Source organism: Pelophylax lessonae (assembly GCF_965119305.1).
Source record: "Pelophylax lessonae genome assembly, chromosome: 3".
Classification (NCBI taxonomy): Eukaryota; Metazoa; Chordata; class Amphibia; order Anura; family Ranidae; genus Pelophylax; species Pelophylax lessonae.
Window position 1 is genome coordinate 86,017,780 of NC_138770.1, and position 22,101 is coordinate 86,039,880.

General features: G+C 43.1%; 1 protein-coding gene across 2 annotated transcripts in view; it reads right to left on the bottom strand.

Annotated features, from left to right (window-relative positions):
- The window catches only part of LOC309551308 (cytochrome P450 2K1-like), an 88,989-nt gene that overhangs the window by 20,382 nt on the left and 46,506 nt on the right, over window positions 1-22,101 (bottom strand). For both annotated transcript variants that reach the window (XM_082251842.1, XM_082251841.1), the window contains exon 4: window positions 14,313-14,473. In XM_082251842.1, coding sequence (XP_082107968.1) covers window positions 14,313-14,473 — 161 coding nt within the window. The remainder of the gene's footprint in view (window positions 1-14,312; window positions 14,474-22,101) is intronic.

Sequence of the window (22,101 nt, forward strand, 5' to 3'; positions counted from 1 at the left end):
TGGGGTGGGTGCTTTGAGACAGGGGGAGCTCTGTGCCCCCCACCCAAAAGCACCTTGTCCCCATGTTGATGGGGACGAGGGCCTCTTCCTGACAACCCTGGTTGTGGGAGTCTGTGGGCAGGGGGCTCTATCGGAATCTTTGACAATGGGGACCCCCAGATCCTGACCCCCTATGTGAATGAGAATGGGGTACACAACAGAGGGAGCCAGCTTCTGAGAATTTTTTTTTGTTTTTAGCCAGTCGGCGGCGGCAGAAGGCATTAGAAGAAGGAGAAGACATCAGTGGATGGAGAAGACTGGAGGAAGAAGACATCAGAAGAGGCAAAAGAGATCAGTGAATGGAGAAGAGGACAGCAGTGGCGGGAACCAGAGAAAGAAGACACGTTCGAGCTACGAAGGGGAACATTCTTAATTTTTAGTAAAGGACCTTTTGTTGTTGTTTTTTGTGACACTACACTTCTTTTTTTTGGTGAATAGGTAGGGGTACAATGAACCCCATACTCATTCACATGGGGGGGCAGGATCTTCCAGATTCCGATAAGCCCCCATCACGCAGACCTCCACCCAGGGTTGTCAGGAAGAGGCCCTTGTCCTCATCAACATGGGGACAAGGTGCTTTAGGTTGGGGGGGCGCAGAGCCCCCGCTGCCCAAAATACCCACCCCCCATGTTTATGGCCTGATATGGTCCATAAGGGGGGGCACTCGCTCGTTCTCCCCCTTTTTTCTGACTTTCTAGGCTGCATGCTTGGATAAGGGTCTGACATGGATTTTGGGGGGGACCCCACATTTTTTTTTTGGCGTTGGGTTTCCCCTCAAAATCCATACCAGACTAAAGGATCTGGTATGGTCTTGAGGGAGGGGGACCCTCATGCTGTTTTGTTTTTTTAACTTTGGTGTGGGGTTCCCCTTAGAGCACAAGTTGCATGCCACAAGTCCGATCAGTTAAGATGATGATCTGACTTTGATGCGACTTACATTCAAATCATTGGGCTTCAATCGTGCTCAAGTCAGACCAACGCAGTGCCAGGAACCTTTTTCAAAGTCAGACCATCACAAGTCGGACAACTTAAGATGGCTCTCATAGAGAACCAATGATTTTGACATGTCATGCAACTCGTGATCTCGAAGTCGGAGCATATGTTGGACCAGTGTGAACCAACCCCAAAGCACATGCTAACTTGCATAGTTGCCAAATGTTCCAGTGCAGTGGCAGTGGGGTATGTTCAGGTAAGTAACTACTAAACACTTATCATCTGGGGCTTGTTTTATCCCACTGACACCAACAATGTGGCTTTTTATTCGCACTGTCAATGGGACTTGTTTTGTCTTGTATGGCTGCAAGCAGTCGTATTGAATGTTGCTTAGCTATTTGGTCTCACACTGGGGCATTATTTGGAGTGGAGGGTAGTTAACCGTATTTGGTGCTTTGTGCTATTTAAGGCTACGTTCACATCTAGGCATTGCTTTTTTATAGACGTTTTACAAGCGTTTTTTATAGGCGTTTTTACAAGCATTTTACAAGCATTTTTATAGGCATTTTTTGCAGGTGTTTGGAGGAAGGCATTGACATCTAACAAAAACGCCTGTAATCTGCCCAAAAAGAAGCTTGTGTACTTTTTGAAGCATCGGGCATTTTGCTCAAGGCGTCGGAATGCTCAGATGTGAACAGGGGCCATTGAAATGAATAGGATTTGTCTTGTTGGGCGTTTTTTGAGCTGATCCTTAGAGCTGAAAAACGCCCCAAAATGCCTACATGTGAACGTAGCCTTAGTATCAGTATTTGTTTAATAGCTGTCACTGTTCTTTGAAGAAGGAGCTGCTTTGCACCCAAAACATCACTCTCATGCGATTAATTCAATTTCCATACAGAAGACTTGTGGTGCCCTGGAACACCACAAGAAAACAAAAAATATTTTATCCCACTGATATCGAAAATAGGGCTTTTTTAACCCATTGACACCAGTGTTGGCCCCCAGGCCCTAATTTCTTTAAGGTTTTTCTTCTTGAACCTTTAAAAATGTCCCTCCTAATCATTTACAAATGTTGGCAACTATGAACTTACTAACGCAGTAATTAAATAGAACTGAACACATCACAGCAATCTTCCATCCATGGTTTTCAATAGCGGGATGTAGAAATACTTAAGTGTTTAGTAATGTAGTGTAGATGCAGTGATTTAGTAATGTGCATGTAAGGGTAAAAAATATTTCAATGGATGGATTGGATCCATCATTGGATTATCATGTTTGGTTGCAAGAGTCCCATGAAGGAATAAGCAATTCGAAGGCTTGCAGAGAATATGACTATGGCTGCACATTATGTGCTCATGCTTAAAGCTTTTATGCTATTCAGAAATATCTTAAGCTGTGTGATGACTGGATCCTGATCTGGATTATGACAACAGTTTTGCCCCAAAAAGGAACAGCATTTGGAGCTGGCAGTGGCCCCCGATGTGCAAAGGAGATATCTGAGAGCTATTTATTATAAATGATACCAATGTGCTTGTTTTATTAATAACTATGTAAGTGCAGTAGGAGAAGGTTTACCCTATAGAATAAAGCTCATAGTTTTAAATGTTATCACACATGTGGAGATTTTCTCTCTTTATGTTTGTGATCACTGAGGATTTGTGTGCAAGAGGAGACTCTGCGATTATTCAGCATCCATCTTGCTTGGTGGTCTGTGATGTTACGGTTATCTTAAATCCCTTATGCCCATACCACGAGAATGGGGGGCCACAATCTCTGGTAAGAGTTTAACCATTGGGAGTGGTTTTTGACACATTGGTGGAGGCATCTTTAAGGTGCTCAAATTTTATTCACGAGAGCCACATTTTGATAATGCACATGGGACTCTGATTTCTGAGAGGATCGTATCCACGATTTTTTCACAGTTGGCACGAGTGTTCTCAGCACATTGAGGGACTTTATATTTATTTCCTCTCTTTTATATTTTCTTCACATAATTTATTATATATTGTTTGTAGAAATATAAACAGATATATAATAATTATCTTCAATACTCTATACCCAACTTGGCGCAGGATGTTTCTTTGTATGTACACTAATTTAGCATAAGTATTCAATGTTTCAGTTACCTGGTGCCTTCATGGCAGCATACATATTGTAAATAACTTGCTTACAGGGTAGGATTTCTGGCAAACAAACTGGAAATTGCAAGGTATTTTTCCAGAAGTCTCAGAAAGTCAGAGAAGCCAGAACTAGACTGTAAGGTTACATGAAAGTGGTAAATGAGGACCAGCTTGCTTCCCAATCGTTTCAGGAGAAACCTTAGCCGAAAGCCGCCTAAGAAAAAGTGATCCCTTGAGTTGAGTGAGCATTAACTGCCTGAGGTACTGGAAAGCCACTAACCCGATATGCCCTGTGTATTATCTGAACTATCCAACTGGCTATTGTTCTTTTTGATAACGCCAGACCTTTCCTTGCTGCATTAGAGATAACGAAAAAATGCTGAGCCTTTCAAAAAGGCTGAGTGACAGCATTGTAATGCTTTAAGGTTCTTGCTACATCTAGTTCATGTAGCTTTGGTGAATTCTGCTCCTCCGAAAAAAGCTGGTAAATTTCATTTTTGGTTGAGATGGTAAATGGATGGAACTTTCAGAATAAATTGGTGGATAGGCTGAAGCACTACCCTGTCTGGGAAGAATGTGATGTAGGGCTTTAGAACTCCCAGGGCTTGAATCTCTGATAGTCTGCGATGTGAGGTGATTGCTATCAGGAAGGGTGCTTTGAGTGTGATATCCTCCAGTGAAAAAAGATTTAGTTGGAATGAATGGAGGAGCTGCAAGCAGGTTTAGGACCAAAGGTAGGTCCAATTTTGGATAAAGGGTTTTTAACCGAAAAACACTCTATAAGAAGATTCAGTGCCCATCCGATATCTGTTAGGGCAGACAGAGCCAAAACTTGAACCTTTAGGGTGTTAAGGCCTAACCCCAGTTCCAGTCCTGATTGGAAAAACTGAAAAATTTCTATGCATCCCTTGTTTTAAGGGATCGAAATAATTCCTTTCCACAAAGTGTAGAAATTATTTCCAGATCTTGTAGCATGTTCTATTGGTAGATGTTTTTCTGGCGTGCAACACGGTTTGAATTACTTCATTGGAGCAGCCCAGATCTTCCAACCTTCGGCGCTCAACTTCCATACCCTCAAATTCAGGGCTTCTGGATGTAGATGGACATAATCTCTTTGGGTTAGCAGATCCTGAAGTGTCAGGAGAGCTAGGGGCTTGCAGAGAGACAGGTGAACAAGGAGTGAAAACCATGGCCTCTTGGGCCAATAGGGGATAACTGCCAAGGTATTCACTTTCTCCCCTACCAGGTGATGTATAAATCTTAAGATCAACAGAACTGGGGGAAAGGCATATCCTCTCTTGAACTCATAGGGTTGAGCCAGAGCATCTATCCCCATGGACTCCTGGGCTGAGTAACTTTTGAAGTATAGGAGGGTCTTGGCATTCAGCGGGGATGCAAAGAGATCTATCTGGGGATAACCCCATACTTGACAAATCTACTGGAATACATCCTGGTTTAGAGACCATTCATCGTTGTAGGCAAAGCTTCTGAACAGAAGGTCCGCTAGATGATTCTGGAATGCTGGGATGTAAGAGACTCTGAGGTTGTATAAGTTCCTCTCTGCCAAGGACAAGATCAGGAAGACTTACTTCAAAAAAGACTTTCTGAGGGCCCCTCTCTGTTTCTGAATGTAGGCAACTACTCCCCTGTTGTCCATCTGTAATAGGAGAGATTTCCCTGTGATATGAGGGGCTAGGGGGTGAAATAGCCATCCAAGCCGCCTTCAGTTCCATAATGTTGGAAACTACATGTGAAGTGTTAAACTGCCACCTTCCCTGAACCATTTTGCCTTCTCAGTGGGCGCCCCAAACAAACTGACTTGTGTCGGATGTAGGAATAGTTCAGAAGGTGTGGCCAATGAGTCAATGGTTCTGCAGTGTTCTTCTCCGCCACCAAAGACTGGACTTCATGTCCAGAGTTATAATTATCCTCTGCATCAAAGCTTTTCTTCTCCATTGAGATAAGAACCCTTTTTGGAAAGCCTGCAGATGCCAATGGGCCCACTTTATCATTGGGATGCAGGCAGAGAAAGACCCCAGAAGACTGAGGCTATCTGATGCTAACATGCTCTTGTTCAACAATGCTCTGCCCACCTTTTCTCTGATTACAGGAACCTTTTCCAGGGATACTGATCATTTTTGCGTGTCGAATAGGGCACCAGGTTTACCATCTTCTGTGTGGGAATGAACTGTCTCTTGGCATGGTTGATTAGCCACCCTGATCAAAGTGTTCATAACTTCCTGTAGGTGAATTGTCAGAGTTTCTCTGTCATAGGACAAGATAAGGATGTTATCTAGGTAATGCAGTACCCAAACTCCCCGCTCTTAAAGGGGGGCAAAAATTGTTACTAACACCTTTGGTAAAAGTTTTCGGCATGGTTAGGAAGGCAAAGGGCAGACACTGGAAATGGAGGTGAAGATTGTTCATTTTGAGCCTTAGATAAGATTGGAAATCGAGGTGGACTGGAACGTGCAAATAGGCATCTTTGACATCTATGGAGACCATTCAATCTCCAGGCTGGATGGCTAGTATGGATTTATCAAGCGATTCCATTTTGAAGCAAAATCTCTTCAGGTCCAACATTGACCTCCAGCCACCTGATCTCCTGTGTATTAGGAATACCAGAGAGTAAAAGCCTGAGAATTTCGCTGACTCTGGGACCAGAACCACTGCCTGCTGTTAAATCAGCGACTAGATAAACTGATGTAGAATTTCAGATTTTTCTGGCAATCTCGGGACTCTGGGCAGTAGAAAGGATGTTCGTGGTGGATGATGTTTGAATTTCCAGGAGTGACCCTGCTAAATTGTGGAGATCACTCACTGATCTGTACAGTTTTCCACCCAAACTAGTTACCTACTGGGCCAGTTTGGGTGGGCCAGGAGTCAAAAAGACTTTTGACCATCTTGAGTGGAAGAGGTTGCTTTAGACTTCGCCAATTTTAGAAAGGTGGCTTGAGAGCCCTTCCAGCCTCTTCTGTACACTTTACTAGGTCAATATGTTCTTGCCTCCCTAGACTTTTGCTGAAATGATGCCCTAGCTGCAAACTTCCTCCTTCTTTTCTTATCCTGGGGAATCAGTCCACTCTTTACTCCAGTGACTCTGCTGATTGCTTTGTCTAGCTATTTGCCAAGCAGAGCCTTACCATCATACGGAATTCTACATCATGTTTGTTTTGAAGAGGGGTCAGCTGACCACGGCTTCAGCCAGAGAGCTCTTCTCGCTGTAATAGAATATAGCATTGTTCAGTCCGAGCACGTCTGTATATCTATGGCCACTTCCCCGATTAAATCCAAAGATAGCTTCAGCTCAGGTAAAGCTTTGTTGATATATTCAGAGTCTATATCCTGTCAAAGGGCTATCTCCATATCATCTGTTCACGTTCTGGCTGCTCTTGAAACTGAGGTGAGAGCCACTGCTGGCTTGCAGGACCCGCCAGCCGCCTGATACGTTTTTTACAAATCCAAATTAATCCTGCAATTGAGGATATCCCTGAAGGAGACAGCGTCTTCTAGCGAGAGGGTTGTATTTCATGCCAATCTCATGACGGAAATATCCACCGTGGGGGCTGTATAAAAAAACTGGGCGTCTGGTTCTGCTTAGGGATATAGCTTGTGGAACCTATTATGAGCGACCGGCCTTTTATCCACTTTCCTCCATTCATCTAGGTTTACCTCCTTTATCTCGTCTATAAGCGGGAACACTGGGGATTTCTTCTTTAATTGGAAAAATAATTTTCTGGATTTTGATGGGGTTCTGAAACTTCCTCTCACTGAATTGCCTCCTTCACAGTGGCTACAAAGAGTTCAATAACCACAAAGTCAAAAGGGGCTGGGTTATCCTCTGAGGTATTAGCCTTGGAACTGGTGTTAGAGTTAGCTTAGAGGTATGATGAGATGACCTCTGTGATCTGTGGGAAGAGTAAAGCCCCGTACACACGTACCGATCGTCGGCATACAAATGTTCGTCTTTTCTCCCCGGGATGTCGGTGTCTGTTGAAAGTGCAAAGACAGCACAAGGACAGCACAAGAATTTTGTCTGCAGACTTCAGCTGACTGCAGAAGTGATGTCATGTAATGGTTAACTTTCCCTGTGTTTTTAATTTTCTGAGCATGCCCAGTCTTGCAAATCTGCGGTCTGTCGGCCGAATTCTGTACTGACAGGCGAACAATCGTCCGTTCTGGTGTCCGCAGACAAAAATTTTCATGTTTGCACGAAAGACTTTTGTCCGCGGATTGTGCGCAGACATCTGTCGGAGGCACCATACTAACACGCGTACAATCGGCAGATCTTTCGTCCGCCGACGTTTGTATGCCGACTATCGGTACGTGTGTACGGGCCTTAAGGGGAAGAAATGGATAGTTCCCATGTGTGTCTGGGTCTGCCATGACTGTCTTATCTCTTGCAGGACAAATGGCATTGCGGGCTGTCAAACAACAAATGAGAAAAACAGAAAAAGGTTCTATGAACCATGCCCAATGCTCTTCTTTTTTTTTTTTTTTTTATAATTTATCTTAGTGTAGCACCCTATAGTATGTTAGGTCGTTGGTATGTAGAAAAATTTAAAGCGGAGTTCAGCCCCCCCCTTGCAAAAATTAAAAGTCAGCTGCTATACATACTGTAGCTGCTGACTTTTAATATTTGGACACTTACCTGTCCTGGAATGCAGCGATGTCGGCACCCCAGTCGATTTTTCCATTGGCTGTCGGGTGCTGCCGCCACCATTGCCGGTAGGGAAACCTGGCAGTGATCCCTTGTGGCTTCACAGCCCGTTCCATACTGCGCATGTGCGAAGTACACTGTGCTCTCTTACAGGCCCAGTAGCGGGGGGAGGAGGAGGGAGGAAGAGAGGGGGAAACGTACTGGTGACGTACTTCGCCGTAGGAATGTCCGACAGAGGTGGGAACAGGGTACCTGTCAAATACAGGTACACGCTATCCCCTCCCCCTCAAAAGGTGCCAAATGTGGCACCGGAGGGGGTGAATCAGATAAGTGGAAGTTCCACTTTTGGGTGGAACTCCATTTTAAGTTTGGCTCAGAAATCTTGGTGACTCAGATGGAATGCTGAGGAATCTGCCGGCGGCCCTTGAGGGTGCCCTCTAGTCTGGAGGGGGGGGGATGTTCTCGGGCCTGGGGCTTAGCTGCTGGAAGTATCCTACCAAAACACACAGAGGAAGCCCTTCCTGTAGGCACAGGAGCAAGGAGAGAGGACAGCGGGAGCCGGTCAGGACTCTGAGAAATCCCCTGAGAGTCAGCCGGGTGGGCTGGTGAATGTCAGTCTGGAGGACTGTGGGAAGAAGCTAGCCTGGAGGGCTAGTAAAAGGGGCAGCTGCAGCCAGGCTGGTTCGCAGTGCCTGAAGAGATTGTGCTGGGATTGGTAGCCACAGGAGTGATGCAAGTTGGACATTGGGTGTTTCCCAGTTTACTTGCGGCTCCTTAGGGGGTGCACTCTACCTGTAATATGCAGCCCTTACTTAGTAGCATGTTGAGGATCTTTTCTACTCTGTGACTGGTTGCAGAGAAAAGATGAAGAAAAAAGGGAATGCAATTAGAAAACATACACACCAGGGAGGCGTGGGACCAGCAGTAAGAAGAGTGAACAAAAAGAACCACTTTTTTTTTATTTTTTACGCAGTTCCAGATCCTTGGGCTGGATTCATATTATAGAGGGGCAGAACAGGCCTCCTTGAATTTATTTGCCTGAGGATGGTTTTTATAATAACCCTACTCTGCATCATGGTGCCAATGAGAAAAACATGCCCTCCACAATGAGAAAAATCCACTGCGCGAAGCACCCCTGACACTAAGCGCCTTTTGCTCCATCATACGTATCAGAAGACAGGCTGGCTTACAGGCCCCCCTCCCCCAGCCTGCATGATTTACAGGAAAGTGAGAGGGAGAAGATGCCGGAATGGAGGCCTGGAGACACTTGTGAAAACTCCAGCAGAGTTTATCACCCGGACGGCTTACCATGTACTCAGGTATGCCCAGAAAAGTTCCACAGAAAAGAGGGCTCCCCCACTTTTTAGTACATTGAGCAGTCTAAGAAAATTGTATTTTTCCTACAGCTTACCTGTAAAATTATTTTCTTTGAGTACATCATGGGACACGGAGCAGCCATAATAATTACTATGTGGGTTATGCGCCACCTATAGGTGAATGGACACTGGCGGATCGATCAAACAGGAAGTCCTCCCCTATATAACCCCTCCTACACAGAAAGTACCTCAGTTTTTTAGCAAAGCAATAAATATCCCAAAAAAAGAGGGGCGGGACCTCTGTGTCCCACGATGTACTCCAAGAAAAGGATTTTACAGGTAAGCTGTAGGAAAAATCAAATTTTCTTTATCATACTTCACGGGACACAGAGCAGTCATACTAATTACTATGTGGGGTGTCCTAAAGCAATGCCCTTGAGGGGAGGGAGACACAATCACAAAAACTGCCACCTGAGAAGGACATATTCTGCCACCCATAACATACTGTGGCCAAAGCAGTATCCTTACTGGCTTTGATATCCGTGTAGTAAAATCCTGTGAATGTATGAACCAAAGACCATGTAGTGGCCCTAAACACCTGAGCCACTGACACCTGATGGGCCAAAATGCCCCCATACACCTGGTAGCGAGCGTTCTCACCAAAAAGGGGTGGGGGACTTGCCCTTTCAAGTCATAGGCTTGATTAATTAACTGGCGGATTTCATGAAAAAAAAAAATAATTAACTTAGATGCCTCCTGCCCTTCCTGTGCTCTGCTGGCAGCAGAAACCAGGTTTCCTGACCCGTGTGGACAATTCAAGTAAACCATGACTGCCTGAACTACCTCCATAGTATGCAGCAATCTTACTCCTTTCCAACTGAGGATTTGAAAAGAAAGGCAAGACACTGTCCTAAATCAAGTGAAAACTAGAAACCACTCTAAGCAAAAAAGATTCAAGTCCCAAGGACACAAGGGGGCCTGACAGGCGGGACTGTCTGCGTTACACTCTGTATGAAGTATAAATCAAGGAGGGAGAAACAACGGCCTCTAGAAAAAAATGGATAGGGACGAATCTGACCCTTAATGGTATTTAAAGCCAATCTTACTTCCCTTCCAGATTGGAGAAAATAATAAAATCCCCACTCACATATCTGTGGGTGCCAGGTCCTGGCTTCACCCCAGCCATAAAATATTTCCAAGTCCTGTAATTGAAGTTCCCTGAAGACGGCTTCCAGCCACTCAACAGAGCAGAGATAACAGGACTCAAGACCATTAGGTCCAGCTGGACTGGAAGTGTCCAATGCTATGTCACAGTACCAAGCCCTCCTGGGCTAATTCGGCTAACACTATTATCAGTGTTACCACCTCCCGGATTTTTCCCAAAAGATGTGGTAGTAGCCAACACAGAGGGAAGGCATCCATTAGATAGAACTGGTCCCTAAGGTGTTACCAGTGCATCTACCCCTATTTCCAGTTGGACTCTCATCCCGGACACAACCTGTCCAACTTGTTGTAGAATTTGGAATCCAGTAGATCCACCTGCAGAGTTCAACATTGACAGGTTGCCACAAAATATTTCAGGAAGCAAGGACCATGTGGTCCCGGCATTAGTTGCTGATGAATGGAAAACCCCCCTGTCATTTTTCTATACCTGGAATATGTACTGGTGACAGAGACAGCACTTGCTGTTCTGGCCCCGACAGAATGTGGTTCCCTTCCAGAGTTGCACGACTCCTGGTTCAGCCTTGGTGGTTGATTATATGTCACTTTAGAGGCATTTTTGGATTGAACCTACAACTGGTTTGTCCAATAATCTAAAGCAAGGTGTACTGGCCAAACATTTTAAGATATCGATGAGCAGTATTCTCTCCTGTGGAAAACAAGTCCACCGAACTGAAGCCTTCAAACCAATTGGATCAACCACCAATTTTTGCTCTGCAACACCAGGGGAACAGAGCCCTATTTCAATAAAATGCTTAGATCTTCTTGTTCCAGACTGAGGGAATAATTTTCTACAAAAAAACTTGGATTAGGACTGTCCTTAGGGAACATGCTTTAACCTAGAATTTTCTCCTGCAGAAATGTATCGAAAACAACCCTACCAAGATACCAAGATTGACACCCCCCTGCAACTTCAGCAAGTCCATTCCCGGGGCTTGGAGCTTTGTTAACCCTTGGGAGCTGTGGCTAACTCGAAGGGGCAAGTCACAAATTAAAAAAGACAGAATTCTACAATTGCAGAACCCTTTGGTGAGCCTGGAAAAAAACAGCACATGAAGATATGCATCATTGATGACTATGGACCTCGAAATCTATCTCTCGCAAAGAGGTCTTCACTGAACAGACCGTGCCTAACTGAGACAGAAGGATGGCCAGTGGCTTGAGATCTTAAGATAGACCTCATGTCCCTATTTGATTTTGGAACCGCTACCATTCAAGTGTTTTATTATAAAGAGTTCATAGCTTCTGCTCTAAAAACCAATGCAAGGCAAAAGACTTATGACATTGTGGCAGACCCAGGAGGTCCCAAGAGGTGTACTTAACCTAGTGGGTTTCTGCTGGCTAAAGATGGAGCAACCCACCTCAGAGTCTGATCCTCTGGCTCAAGATACTCTTAAAACACAGCAGCCTCAGATGCCTTCCTCACTGAGGAGGTGAAAGCTTACAGCACCTGGTATTCCCAGGCAGTCCTATCCAAGTACTAACCAGGTTTGATCCTGCTTAGGCTCCGATCAATGGCGATCAGGCATGTTCAGGGTGATGCGGCCGCAGTCCATTTGGCGAAAAATGAGTGAGTCGGGAAACACTGCAATGCCAAACACCACAGTGGCTCAGATGTACCAGAAACCAATGGACATCAGGAGATGTGGACACCACCAGATCACTTAACCTGAGAGCAGTGCACCTGCCTCCCCCCAGCTGCCTCTCCCTTCTGGAGCCATTTCAGCTGGCGTAACAGGTAAAAAATATAGCAACTATTTTAGCCAAAACCTAATATGCAATCCCCCGAGGATGCAGGCCCAATAAAACGTTGGTCTACAGCTATGCAACCTCGTAGATATGCAAGTATGCAGGTACCCACGTTTGCCATTATGAAGGTACCTAGGTATGCCAATACGCAGGTATATAAGTATTCTTGCCATTCATGCATTTATGTATGCAATTCAATGCAGTAAGCACATATGTATGTAGTCCAAGGCAAATAAGCACATATGTAAACAGTTTAATTTAACTAAGCATATATGCATGCAGTTTAAGGCAAATAAGCATATATGCATTCAGTTCAAGGCAAATAAGCATATATGCATGCAGAAATAAGCATATAGGTATGCAGTTCAAGGCAAATAAGCACATACGTATGCAGTTCAAAGCAAATAAGCACATATGTATGCAGTACAAATAAAAATATGCTTTGTATGCAATATGTGTTCATGGAAGCATGCATTTATGGAAAGCATGCTTTTATGCAAACACATGTTTAAGCAAACATGGAAATACGTGCCTATGCAACACATGTCCATGCAAACACATACCCATGCAAACATGCATCCATGCAAACATGCATCCACACAATAAGAAAGCATGCATTTATGCAACATGCGTCCAGGCAAGCATGCATTTATGCAAACATGCACTTATGCAAAGGCAAGCATGCATTTCATGCAAACATGAAAACAAGTGTCCATGCATTTATGCAATATGAGCTTATGCAAACATATATGTAAGCAAGCATGCGTTTATGCCAGCATGTGCTTATGCAACCTGTGTTCATGAAAAACCATGCAAATACGTACCTATGCAAGCATGTGTTTATGTAAGTAAGCAAGCATGTGTTTATGTAAGTAATCAAGCATGTGTTTACGCAAACATGTTTACTATGCTGCACCAGCTCAACTGCACTTGCCCCAACTCATTTTGCAGGATTAGCCAAGCACATAGGCTCCAATGCAGCCTCAATGCTGCTTCAATACAGCCTAAAAATAAGTTCCTGGAGGGGGGTGTATCGACAGACAGTTGTACAAGTCCCCTGGATTAAGCAGTAAGTATACAAGTATACCGTTATACAGTATATAACCATGACTTGACTGGTCACCTAGCTCTCCCATAAAAAGTACCCACATTTCATTATGTAGCCATGGGCTGAAGTTATGTCTCAGAGGCCTTGCTGATCCTTCAGTCCACATGGTCCACCAAAAATGTCCACCTTTCTACTTCAGGTCAATACAGTAGTAAGCCACACTGAGCAAACCTGCACCCTCTAGTGGCTGGAGGAGACACTGTAGTCCAATACTCCTGAGAAAGACAAAGGGCATAAACAGTACACTGCCCACAGTAGCCACTGGGAGAAAGACCTGCCGACAGATCTCTCTTTTTTTTTTTCTAAGAGAAACTGCAAAAATGCACACTTACCCTTCCTGCTGCAGGACCCTGAGCTAACAGGAGTCCAATCTTCACCCATCACAGCGGGCTCAGTCATAAAATACCTTCAGGGACTGAGTCCCCCTTAATCTGGTGCCCACTCCCCTGAACCTGTATAGCACCCTGCAGGAAAACACCTTGGTCAGAACAAACACTGCTCAGGGATTCATTACGCAGGGTCCAGTGCCGTAAGGCTGCATTACAGGCATACCTCGAGGAATCTTCTCTCCTATCCAATAAGGCTCGGGTACCATCCATTTTGGCTGACAGCTTGGATCTGATTGAAGTCCCTGATTCTTAACAGAACTGTCCACACCTCTAAGTATGCTCCAAGAGCACATGTATAACACCAGTGACCACCACCTTACAGACACTGGCAAATAAAAACGGAGGTACTTCCTGTGTAGGAGTGGTTAAATAGGGGAGGACTTCCTGTGTGACTGATCTGCCAGTGTCCATGCACCTATAGGTGACGAATAACCCACATAGTAATTATTATGGCTGCTCTGTTTCCCATGATAAAGAAAAGGGAGTTCACTACAGGAAAGAATGCACCGGAGCGGTTAGACAAGGCTGTTGCTGACATGTGATTCTGTAGGCTTGAGGACAGAAAAAGAATGGAGTGAGTAGGATGCTGTCTTTTATTTATAGAGTTAACGTGGTCCTGATTGTGAGTTGATTGTGGGTTGACTGTGGGCGGAGAAACCAACCATAGGTATGCTGCCACAGAGGCACCAGGAAATTGAGGAGAGTCTCTCGAGCAAATAATAGAAATAACCAGCAGCATCCACCCATCATTTCTTGTTGTAGTAAAGGTGAACATACCTGTACCATTGGGGAGCCTATGATTTTAATATTTTCTCTAATAATTGTCACAAGCCTGCACAGTGTGGGATCGTCATAGTCAAAGCGATTGCCCAGTACGATAGAGATAATGATATTGGCCACAGCAGCAGTCACCGTCACAGAGTTTTCAAATGGTTTTCCTGAAATAACAACAAAAAATAGTCAATATTATGTTTAACTACTTCCCTAGCAGGTCCATTCTGACACTTCTCTCCTAAATGTAAAAATCATAATTTTTTGCTAGAAAATTTCATAGAACCTAATAACATTATATATGTATATATTTTTTATCAGAGGCCTTAGATAATAAAATGATGGGTTTTGCATTTTTTTATGTTACACCATATTTGTGCAGTGTTTTTTTTAAACACAAATTTTAGGGGAAATAATACACTTTAGTAAATTTTAGTGCACACAAACACAATATAATACCTTTTTTGGTAAATATAAAAGATGCTATGCCAAGTTATTAGATGCCTAACATATCACATTTTAAAACTGTGTATGCCTGTGGAATGGTGCCAAACTACGGTACCTATAAATCTCCATAAGTGACTTTTTAAAAGCCTTTACAGGTTACCAGTTTAGAGTTACACAGAAGGTCTGATGCTAGAATTATTGCTTTCACTCTGACATTTACGGTGATATCTCACATGTGTGATGCAATCCATTGGTGTGCGCAGCCTATTGCATTAGGGCGTGCATCCCTGAGCCAAAACACACATGCGTGTATATCAGAAGAGCAGTGGACAGTGTCAGTAGAGGAAAAATTGGTGCCAGTAGTTTTTTTTATTATTATTATTTTTAACAATTTTATTTTTTATTCATTTTTTTATAATTTTTTTAGGAGCCCTATTATTTTGATGTCTCACTTTGAGACAGAGAAAGAAACTGGGGACAGAGATTCCCCAGTTTCTTTCTTTGCAGCCAGCAGTAAACAGAGTTTACTATGCTTCAATTAAGAATAAAGACAGGACTGATCAGTACAGATCACTCACTGTGCTCATTCAGATAAGGAAGGGCAGTTTATTAAATATTTACCAAGCCCTTCCGGAGAGGAGGGAAGCTGGGGGAATCGGCATTGCACAGGGTGATCAGGGTGTACCCAGGCACCCCAGCACACACTGTGCGCATACCCATGATGCAATCACTGTTTACATATGTGTGCAGGACTTATGTATGCGTTCACCTTATTTTATTATTTATTTTATTTAAAACATTTTACACTGTCTTTCAATTTAGTTTTTTTGATCACTTTTATTGCTATCACAAGGGATGAACAACATCCCTTGTGATAGTATGGGTCATAGTTACATGATTACATATAGTTACATAGTTAGTGAGGTTGAAAAAAGACACAAGTCCATCCAACTCAACTTTTAAAAAACTAAAACCAGTAGAGAAAACACAACTCTACAATCCCATATACACAATCCTATACTCGCTGTTGATCCAGAGGAAGGCGAAATACCCCAGCAAAGCATGATCCAATTTGCTTCAGCAGGGGGAAAAAATTCCTTCCTGATCCCCCAAGAGGCTATCGGATATTCCCTGGATCAACTTTACCTATAAATATTATTACCCAGTTATATTGTGTATACATAGGAAAGAGTCCAGTCCTTTTTTAAAGCAATCTAGTGAGCTGCCCAGAACCGCCTTTGGAGGGAGTTCATTCCTCATTTTCACAGCTCTTACTGTGAAGAAACCTTTTTGTATTTGTCTCTAGACATAAAGAGTGCCCCCTTGTCCTCTGTGATGACCCTAAAGTGAATAACTCAACCCCAAGTTCACTGTATGGAACCCTCATGTATTTATATATGTTGATTATATCCCTCCTTAGTCTTCTCTTCTCAAGAGAGAATACATTCAGTTCCTCTCAACTTTTCTTATAGCTGAGCTCCTCCATGCCTCTTATCAGTTTGGTTGCCCTTCTCTGCACTTTCTCCAGTTCCCCAATATCCTTTTTAAAAACTGGTGCCCAAAACTCAACTGCATGTTCCAGATGAGGTCTTAATAATGATTTGTACAGGGGCAAAATGATATCTCTCTCTGGAGTCCTTGCCTCTGTTCATACAAGAAAGAACTTTGCTTGCTCTGGAAGCCACAGCTTGGCATTGCATGCTATTATTAAGCTTATGATCTACCAGAACACCCAGATCCTTCTCCACCATTGATTCCCCCAGTTCTGCTCCCCATAGTATGTATAATGCATGCATGTTCCTAGCCCCCAAGTGCATAACTTTACATGTATCAACATTAAACCTCATTTGCCACATAGTTGTTCAATGAAACAGTGCATTGAGGTCGGCTTGTAAGTTGGAGACACCATGTAAAGAAGTTATTCCATGTGAAAAGCTTGGTGTCATCTGCAAAGGCTGAAATGGCACTTGTAATCCCAGATCATATATAATTGATAAAGATATTAAAAAGCAAGTGTCCCAACACTGAACCTTGGGGTACACCACTAATAACCCTAGACCATTCAGAGTAAGAGTCATTAACCACTACTCTCTGAATTCTATCTTTTAGCCAGTTTTCTATCCATTTACAATCTGATCTTTCCAAGCCTGTAGACTTTACCTTACACATTACCGTGTGTGGGGAACTGAGTCAAATGCTTTTGCAAAATCCAAGTATACTACGTCCACAGCCACCCCTCTGTCCAAGGTTTTACTTACCTCCTCATAAAAAGAAATCAGGCTTGTTTGACAACTTCTGTCTTTCATGAATCCATGCAGTCTGTTGCTTAAAATATTTTTTTCCAGCAAGAAATTAACTATGTTGTCTTTTATTAAACTCTCCAGTATCTTCCCGACTATAGAAGTTAAGCTAACAGGTCTATAGTTACTTTGCAAAGACTTTGATCCCTTTTTAAATATAGGCACCACATTGGTCCGACACCAAACCAGTGGTACTATTCCAGTCCTTAACGAGTCCCTAAAAATTAGAAACAAAAGCTTTGAAATGACAGAGCTCAATTCTTTTAGGATACGTGGTTGGATGCCATCTGGTCCAGGTGCTTTATCCACCTGTATTCTGTCTTATTTTCCTGGATCATATCACTTTTTAGCCATTGTATTTAATACATGACAGCTCTCCCTTACTGAGACATCTGTGGTCTATTAGACCCCAGATCTCTCCTCTTCCTTTAAAAGCATCCGATCAAATCGAGATTGAGCTGACCTAAGTTGTTGCTAATTGTCAGACAGTGTTTTAGGCTACGTTCACATCTTGGCGTTGCTATTACAGGCGTTTTTATGGGCGTTTTTTCAGGCGTTTTTGCAGGAGTTTTTACAGGCGTTTTTTGTGCAGGCATTTTTAGATTGACTAGAGACCAATGGAAAACGCCTGTAATCTGCCCAAAAAGAAGCTCATGTACTTTTTTGAGCGTTGGGCGTTTTGCTCACGGCGTCAAAGCGCTCAGATGTGAACAGGGGCCATTGAAATTAATAGGATTTGTCTTGTTGGGCGTTTTGAGAGCTGATCCTAGAGCAGAAAAACGCCCCCAAAACGCCTACATGTGAACGGACAATATAAAAAAGGATGGGGGCTATAGAACAGCTCCGTGGGAACGGCTGCATTAAGGGATGCTCACGCCAACTATGTTAATTTGAAAAAATCTTTATTGAAGAGCAAAAAAACACAGTGTCTAAAATGCCCCCTATGGGGGAACAGTATACAAAATATAAAGGTATCAATGGTGAAAATATACAACAAACATGACAATCAACATGAAACAATGACTCACACACACCAAGCCGGCCACACATACGCTCCGGAGGTACTGACCAACAGAATAACATACAGGCTGCATACGTTCCTATACGGAATCTATGGATGCTGCTCTGTTATGAGTCTGTTGGTCGGCATGCCACAATGGAAAAAATTGCACCACAAAGTGGAACCTTAGTCACTTGAACTGGATTTGTCATCACGGTGTAGTACACATATTGCATATAATTTATGCCTAATTGGTCAGCAAGCTACTAATAAACCAAGTCCCTGGATAAGGTTAGAGTTCAGAAATTCAAAATTCAAAAAAGGATGAAAAAATAGGAAAAACCAGTGATTTTCATTCAAAAACAATGTGTCATTCTTGAACTTATATAGATTATGATTATTTTTGGGACTCTGCTGCTTCAATTGACGTCCTCAAAGACTGGAATGCAGTTGGAGGAATGTCTGTGTGTCATTGCTGACGAGCTGGATGTAATTTCAGTGCATTTAAACTGAATAGTAATAAATGACTCCTAGTGGGTGACAAAGGAAGTTCACTTTGATTATAGGGGTAACGGGATCAGGCCAGCATGATCACCTTGCCACAATGAAGTAGTGTACACCTCGTCTATGTACCTCAGCCATGCCCTCACCTGGCTGAGGTACATAGACGATGTACTCATGATTTGGAATGGTACACCACTCCAGCTGGAGCAGTTTATGTCAGAACTCAATGCCAATTCACGCAATATTCGATTGACCCATATTGCGGACAGGAGAACTATCTCCTTCCTCGACCTAAAGGTTGAGCTCAGGGAAGGCAAACTAGTCACCACCACATATCGAAAACCAACGGCTGCCAATACCCTTCTTAGGGCTGACAGTCACCATCCAGCCAGCCAAAAAATGGGGATCCCAGTGGGACAATTTACTCGTATTAAACGTAATTGTTCACTCGATGAAGATTATATCCGTGAATCTAAAGAGCTATATGCAAGGTTCCGTGAGCGAGGATATTCACACCGAGTGATCAGGAGAGCTAGGTCAAGGATAGAGATAGTCTACTGACCCAAAAAAACCAAAGCCGGAAAATCCTAATTTGCCGCGTTTGATCACCAAATACGGGTGTCATTGGGATAAAGTGAAACAAATACTTCAATCACATTGGCATATATTGCAGAAAAATGAACAACTGAAAAATATAGTGGGTCCGCGACCACTTCTGACGGCCAAAAGGGCCACAAATCTCAATGACCACCTGGTACGCTCCGAGTTCACACGTACCCCTAAAACCAACTGGCTTACTGAATTGAAACCCTTAAAGGGGATGTACCCATGTGGTCACTGTCAGATCTGTGGCCATGTAACTAAAACACAGGTCTATACTGATTCTACAGCAAAGATCATCTATGGCATTGAGTCCTTTATAAACTGTTCCACCTCCAGGGTACTGTATATCATCACGTGCCCATGCCACAAAATGTACGTAGGAAAGACCAAAAGGCAACTACGCATTAGAATAGGAGAACACCTCAAAAGTGTGCGTCTCAAGGAAGATACTCCCATCGGCACACACTTTGCCGAGAAGCATAATAGTGACCCTTCAGGTCTGAAAGTAATAGGCTTCTGGGCTCTTAAGATATCTTCTAGGAGAGGAGACTTTGATAAAGTCCTGTTAAAAGAGGAGAAGGCCTGGATATTTAGACTCCAGACTTTGGTTCCCCTAGGCCTGAACACAGAGATGAGTCTTCGTATCTTTCTGGAACCATAACATCTAGGTATTGTTGAAGGATAGGTGGACTAGGCTTGTTTAGGGAATTAGGAACTCGATAGGTGGAAAGATCAGCTTGGGAAAATCCAACTATGGGAGAATAGAGCCCCAATATGGCATATATAAAATAGGGAATTTGACCACTTGATTACTGACTTTTTCACGTGACATCATTCTTGTTGCCCGTGAAAAAAGTTGAAGTATGTATTATATTTCTAACTTTATGCGGGCCCTTCCCTTTTCTTTTTCTTTTTATTGAGTTACTAGGTCACTAATGCTCTGGTCGATTTTGCTTATCATACCATTATTGGTACTAATTCCCTTCATCTATGATAATAGTCCTGTAGGTCCTTACAATAGTATTTGATGATGCTTATTAAAGCATCATTAATTATTTTCTTCCCTCTATGAATTTATGAATGAACTCCACCTATATAGTTACCCTCTATAAATTAACCTAAATGAGATGGTTAAAACATCTCCTTGTATATACTAAAAACGCCAGGCTGTGGTTTTGACCTGAACTTCGTTTCAAATCCCTTATGAAGACATTTTTAATTTCAAGTACTTTTTAGTATATCTATCTGAGTCAATCTAGAGAATAGTTGCGGTGTTATTCAGTAAATGAAGCCTAACTACAGCAGCAAAATTTGCATTAAGTGACTTAACTGGCTTAAAGTAATCCCACCATATCGCTATACCTTTGTTGACCCTGCCCAAACAGTTATGCTAAATCAAGTCCCCGAGCCACAACAATATTAGCCAGTAAATATGAAATAAATAGCATTACCTGTTTTTAACCACAAGATGGTGCTACACCATCCGGTCTTTTAATTACATAGGAAGCAGTATTGAGGAATGTCTGTTGTGCTGTCACCTGTCTGCACTTACCAATCAGGCTACCCCCTTTATATTGATCTTCCGTACTAACCAATGACGTCCTGAAGAAGCGTGCGTCACGCACGCGAAACGCGTTGACGTCACACGCCGGCCGCACAACACCCGGAAGTGCCACCGATGCGTTCCAGCTCCTGTGAATGGCGTAATAAGTCCGCGACGTATGGTACATGCTGCCTCCTCGTGGAACGCTGATAGCGGAACGAAAACTTTGGGCCTTCATGTTCACTTCACCCACGGAGGGGTCACAGCGGTCTCCCGTCTTTGAGCAGCTCTTTTCAGCCTGGAGAACTTACGGTGAGCCACAGTTGATTTGGAACAAAAAAAAGGGGGATAGAGAAAGGGCAGTGAACACCGGCAGGTCTGGGCTAAATAACTAGTTGATACCCATATCTCTGTGGTCGACTAAATGTCTATTATTATGTTATCATACCAGACACAGCCCTGAAGTGGTGTGAGCCTGCGCAGTTAGCATACAATACTGCGTCTCTCCCCTAGCTCCCGTTTTTGTTCTTAATAAGGAGAGACTTTCATTGTGGCAAGGTGATCATGCTGGCCTGATCCCGTTACCCCTATAATCAAAGTGAACTTCCTTTGTCACCCACTAGGAGTCATTTATTACTATTCAGTTTAAATGCACTGAAATTACATCCAGCTCGTCAGCAATGACACACAGACATTCCTCCAACTGCATTCCAGTCTTTGAGGACGTCAATTGAAGCAGCAGAGTCCCAAAAATAATCATAATCTATATAAGTTCAAGAATGACACATTGTTTTTGAATGAAAATCACTGGTTTTTCCTATTTTTTCATCCTTTTTTGAATTTTGAATTTCTGAACTCTAACCTTATCCAGGGACTTGGTTTATTAGTAGCTTGCTGACCAATTAGGCATAAATTATATGCAATATGTGTACTACACCGTGATGACAAATCCAGTTCAAGTGACTAAGGTTCCACTTTGTGGTGCAATTTTTTCCATTGTGGCATGCCGACCAACAGACTCATAACAGAGCAGCATCCATAGATTCCGTATAGGAACGTATGTAGCCTGTATGTTATTCTGTTGGTCAGTACCTCCGGAGCGTATGTGTGGCCGGCTTGGTGTGTGTGAGTCATTGTTTCATGTTGATTGTCATGTTTGTTGTATATTTTCACCATTGATACCTTTATATTTTGTATACTGTTCCCCCATAGGGGGCATTTTAGACACTGTGTTTTTTTGCTCTTCAATAAAGATTTTTTCAAATTAACATAGTTGGCGTGAGCATCCCTTAATGCAGCCGTTCCCACGGAGCTGTTCTATAGCCCCCATCCTTTTTTATATTGTTACTGCTATTTGGCTGCGGTGGCTCCCCATGACCTAGTAGAGGCTGTCTGATA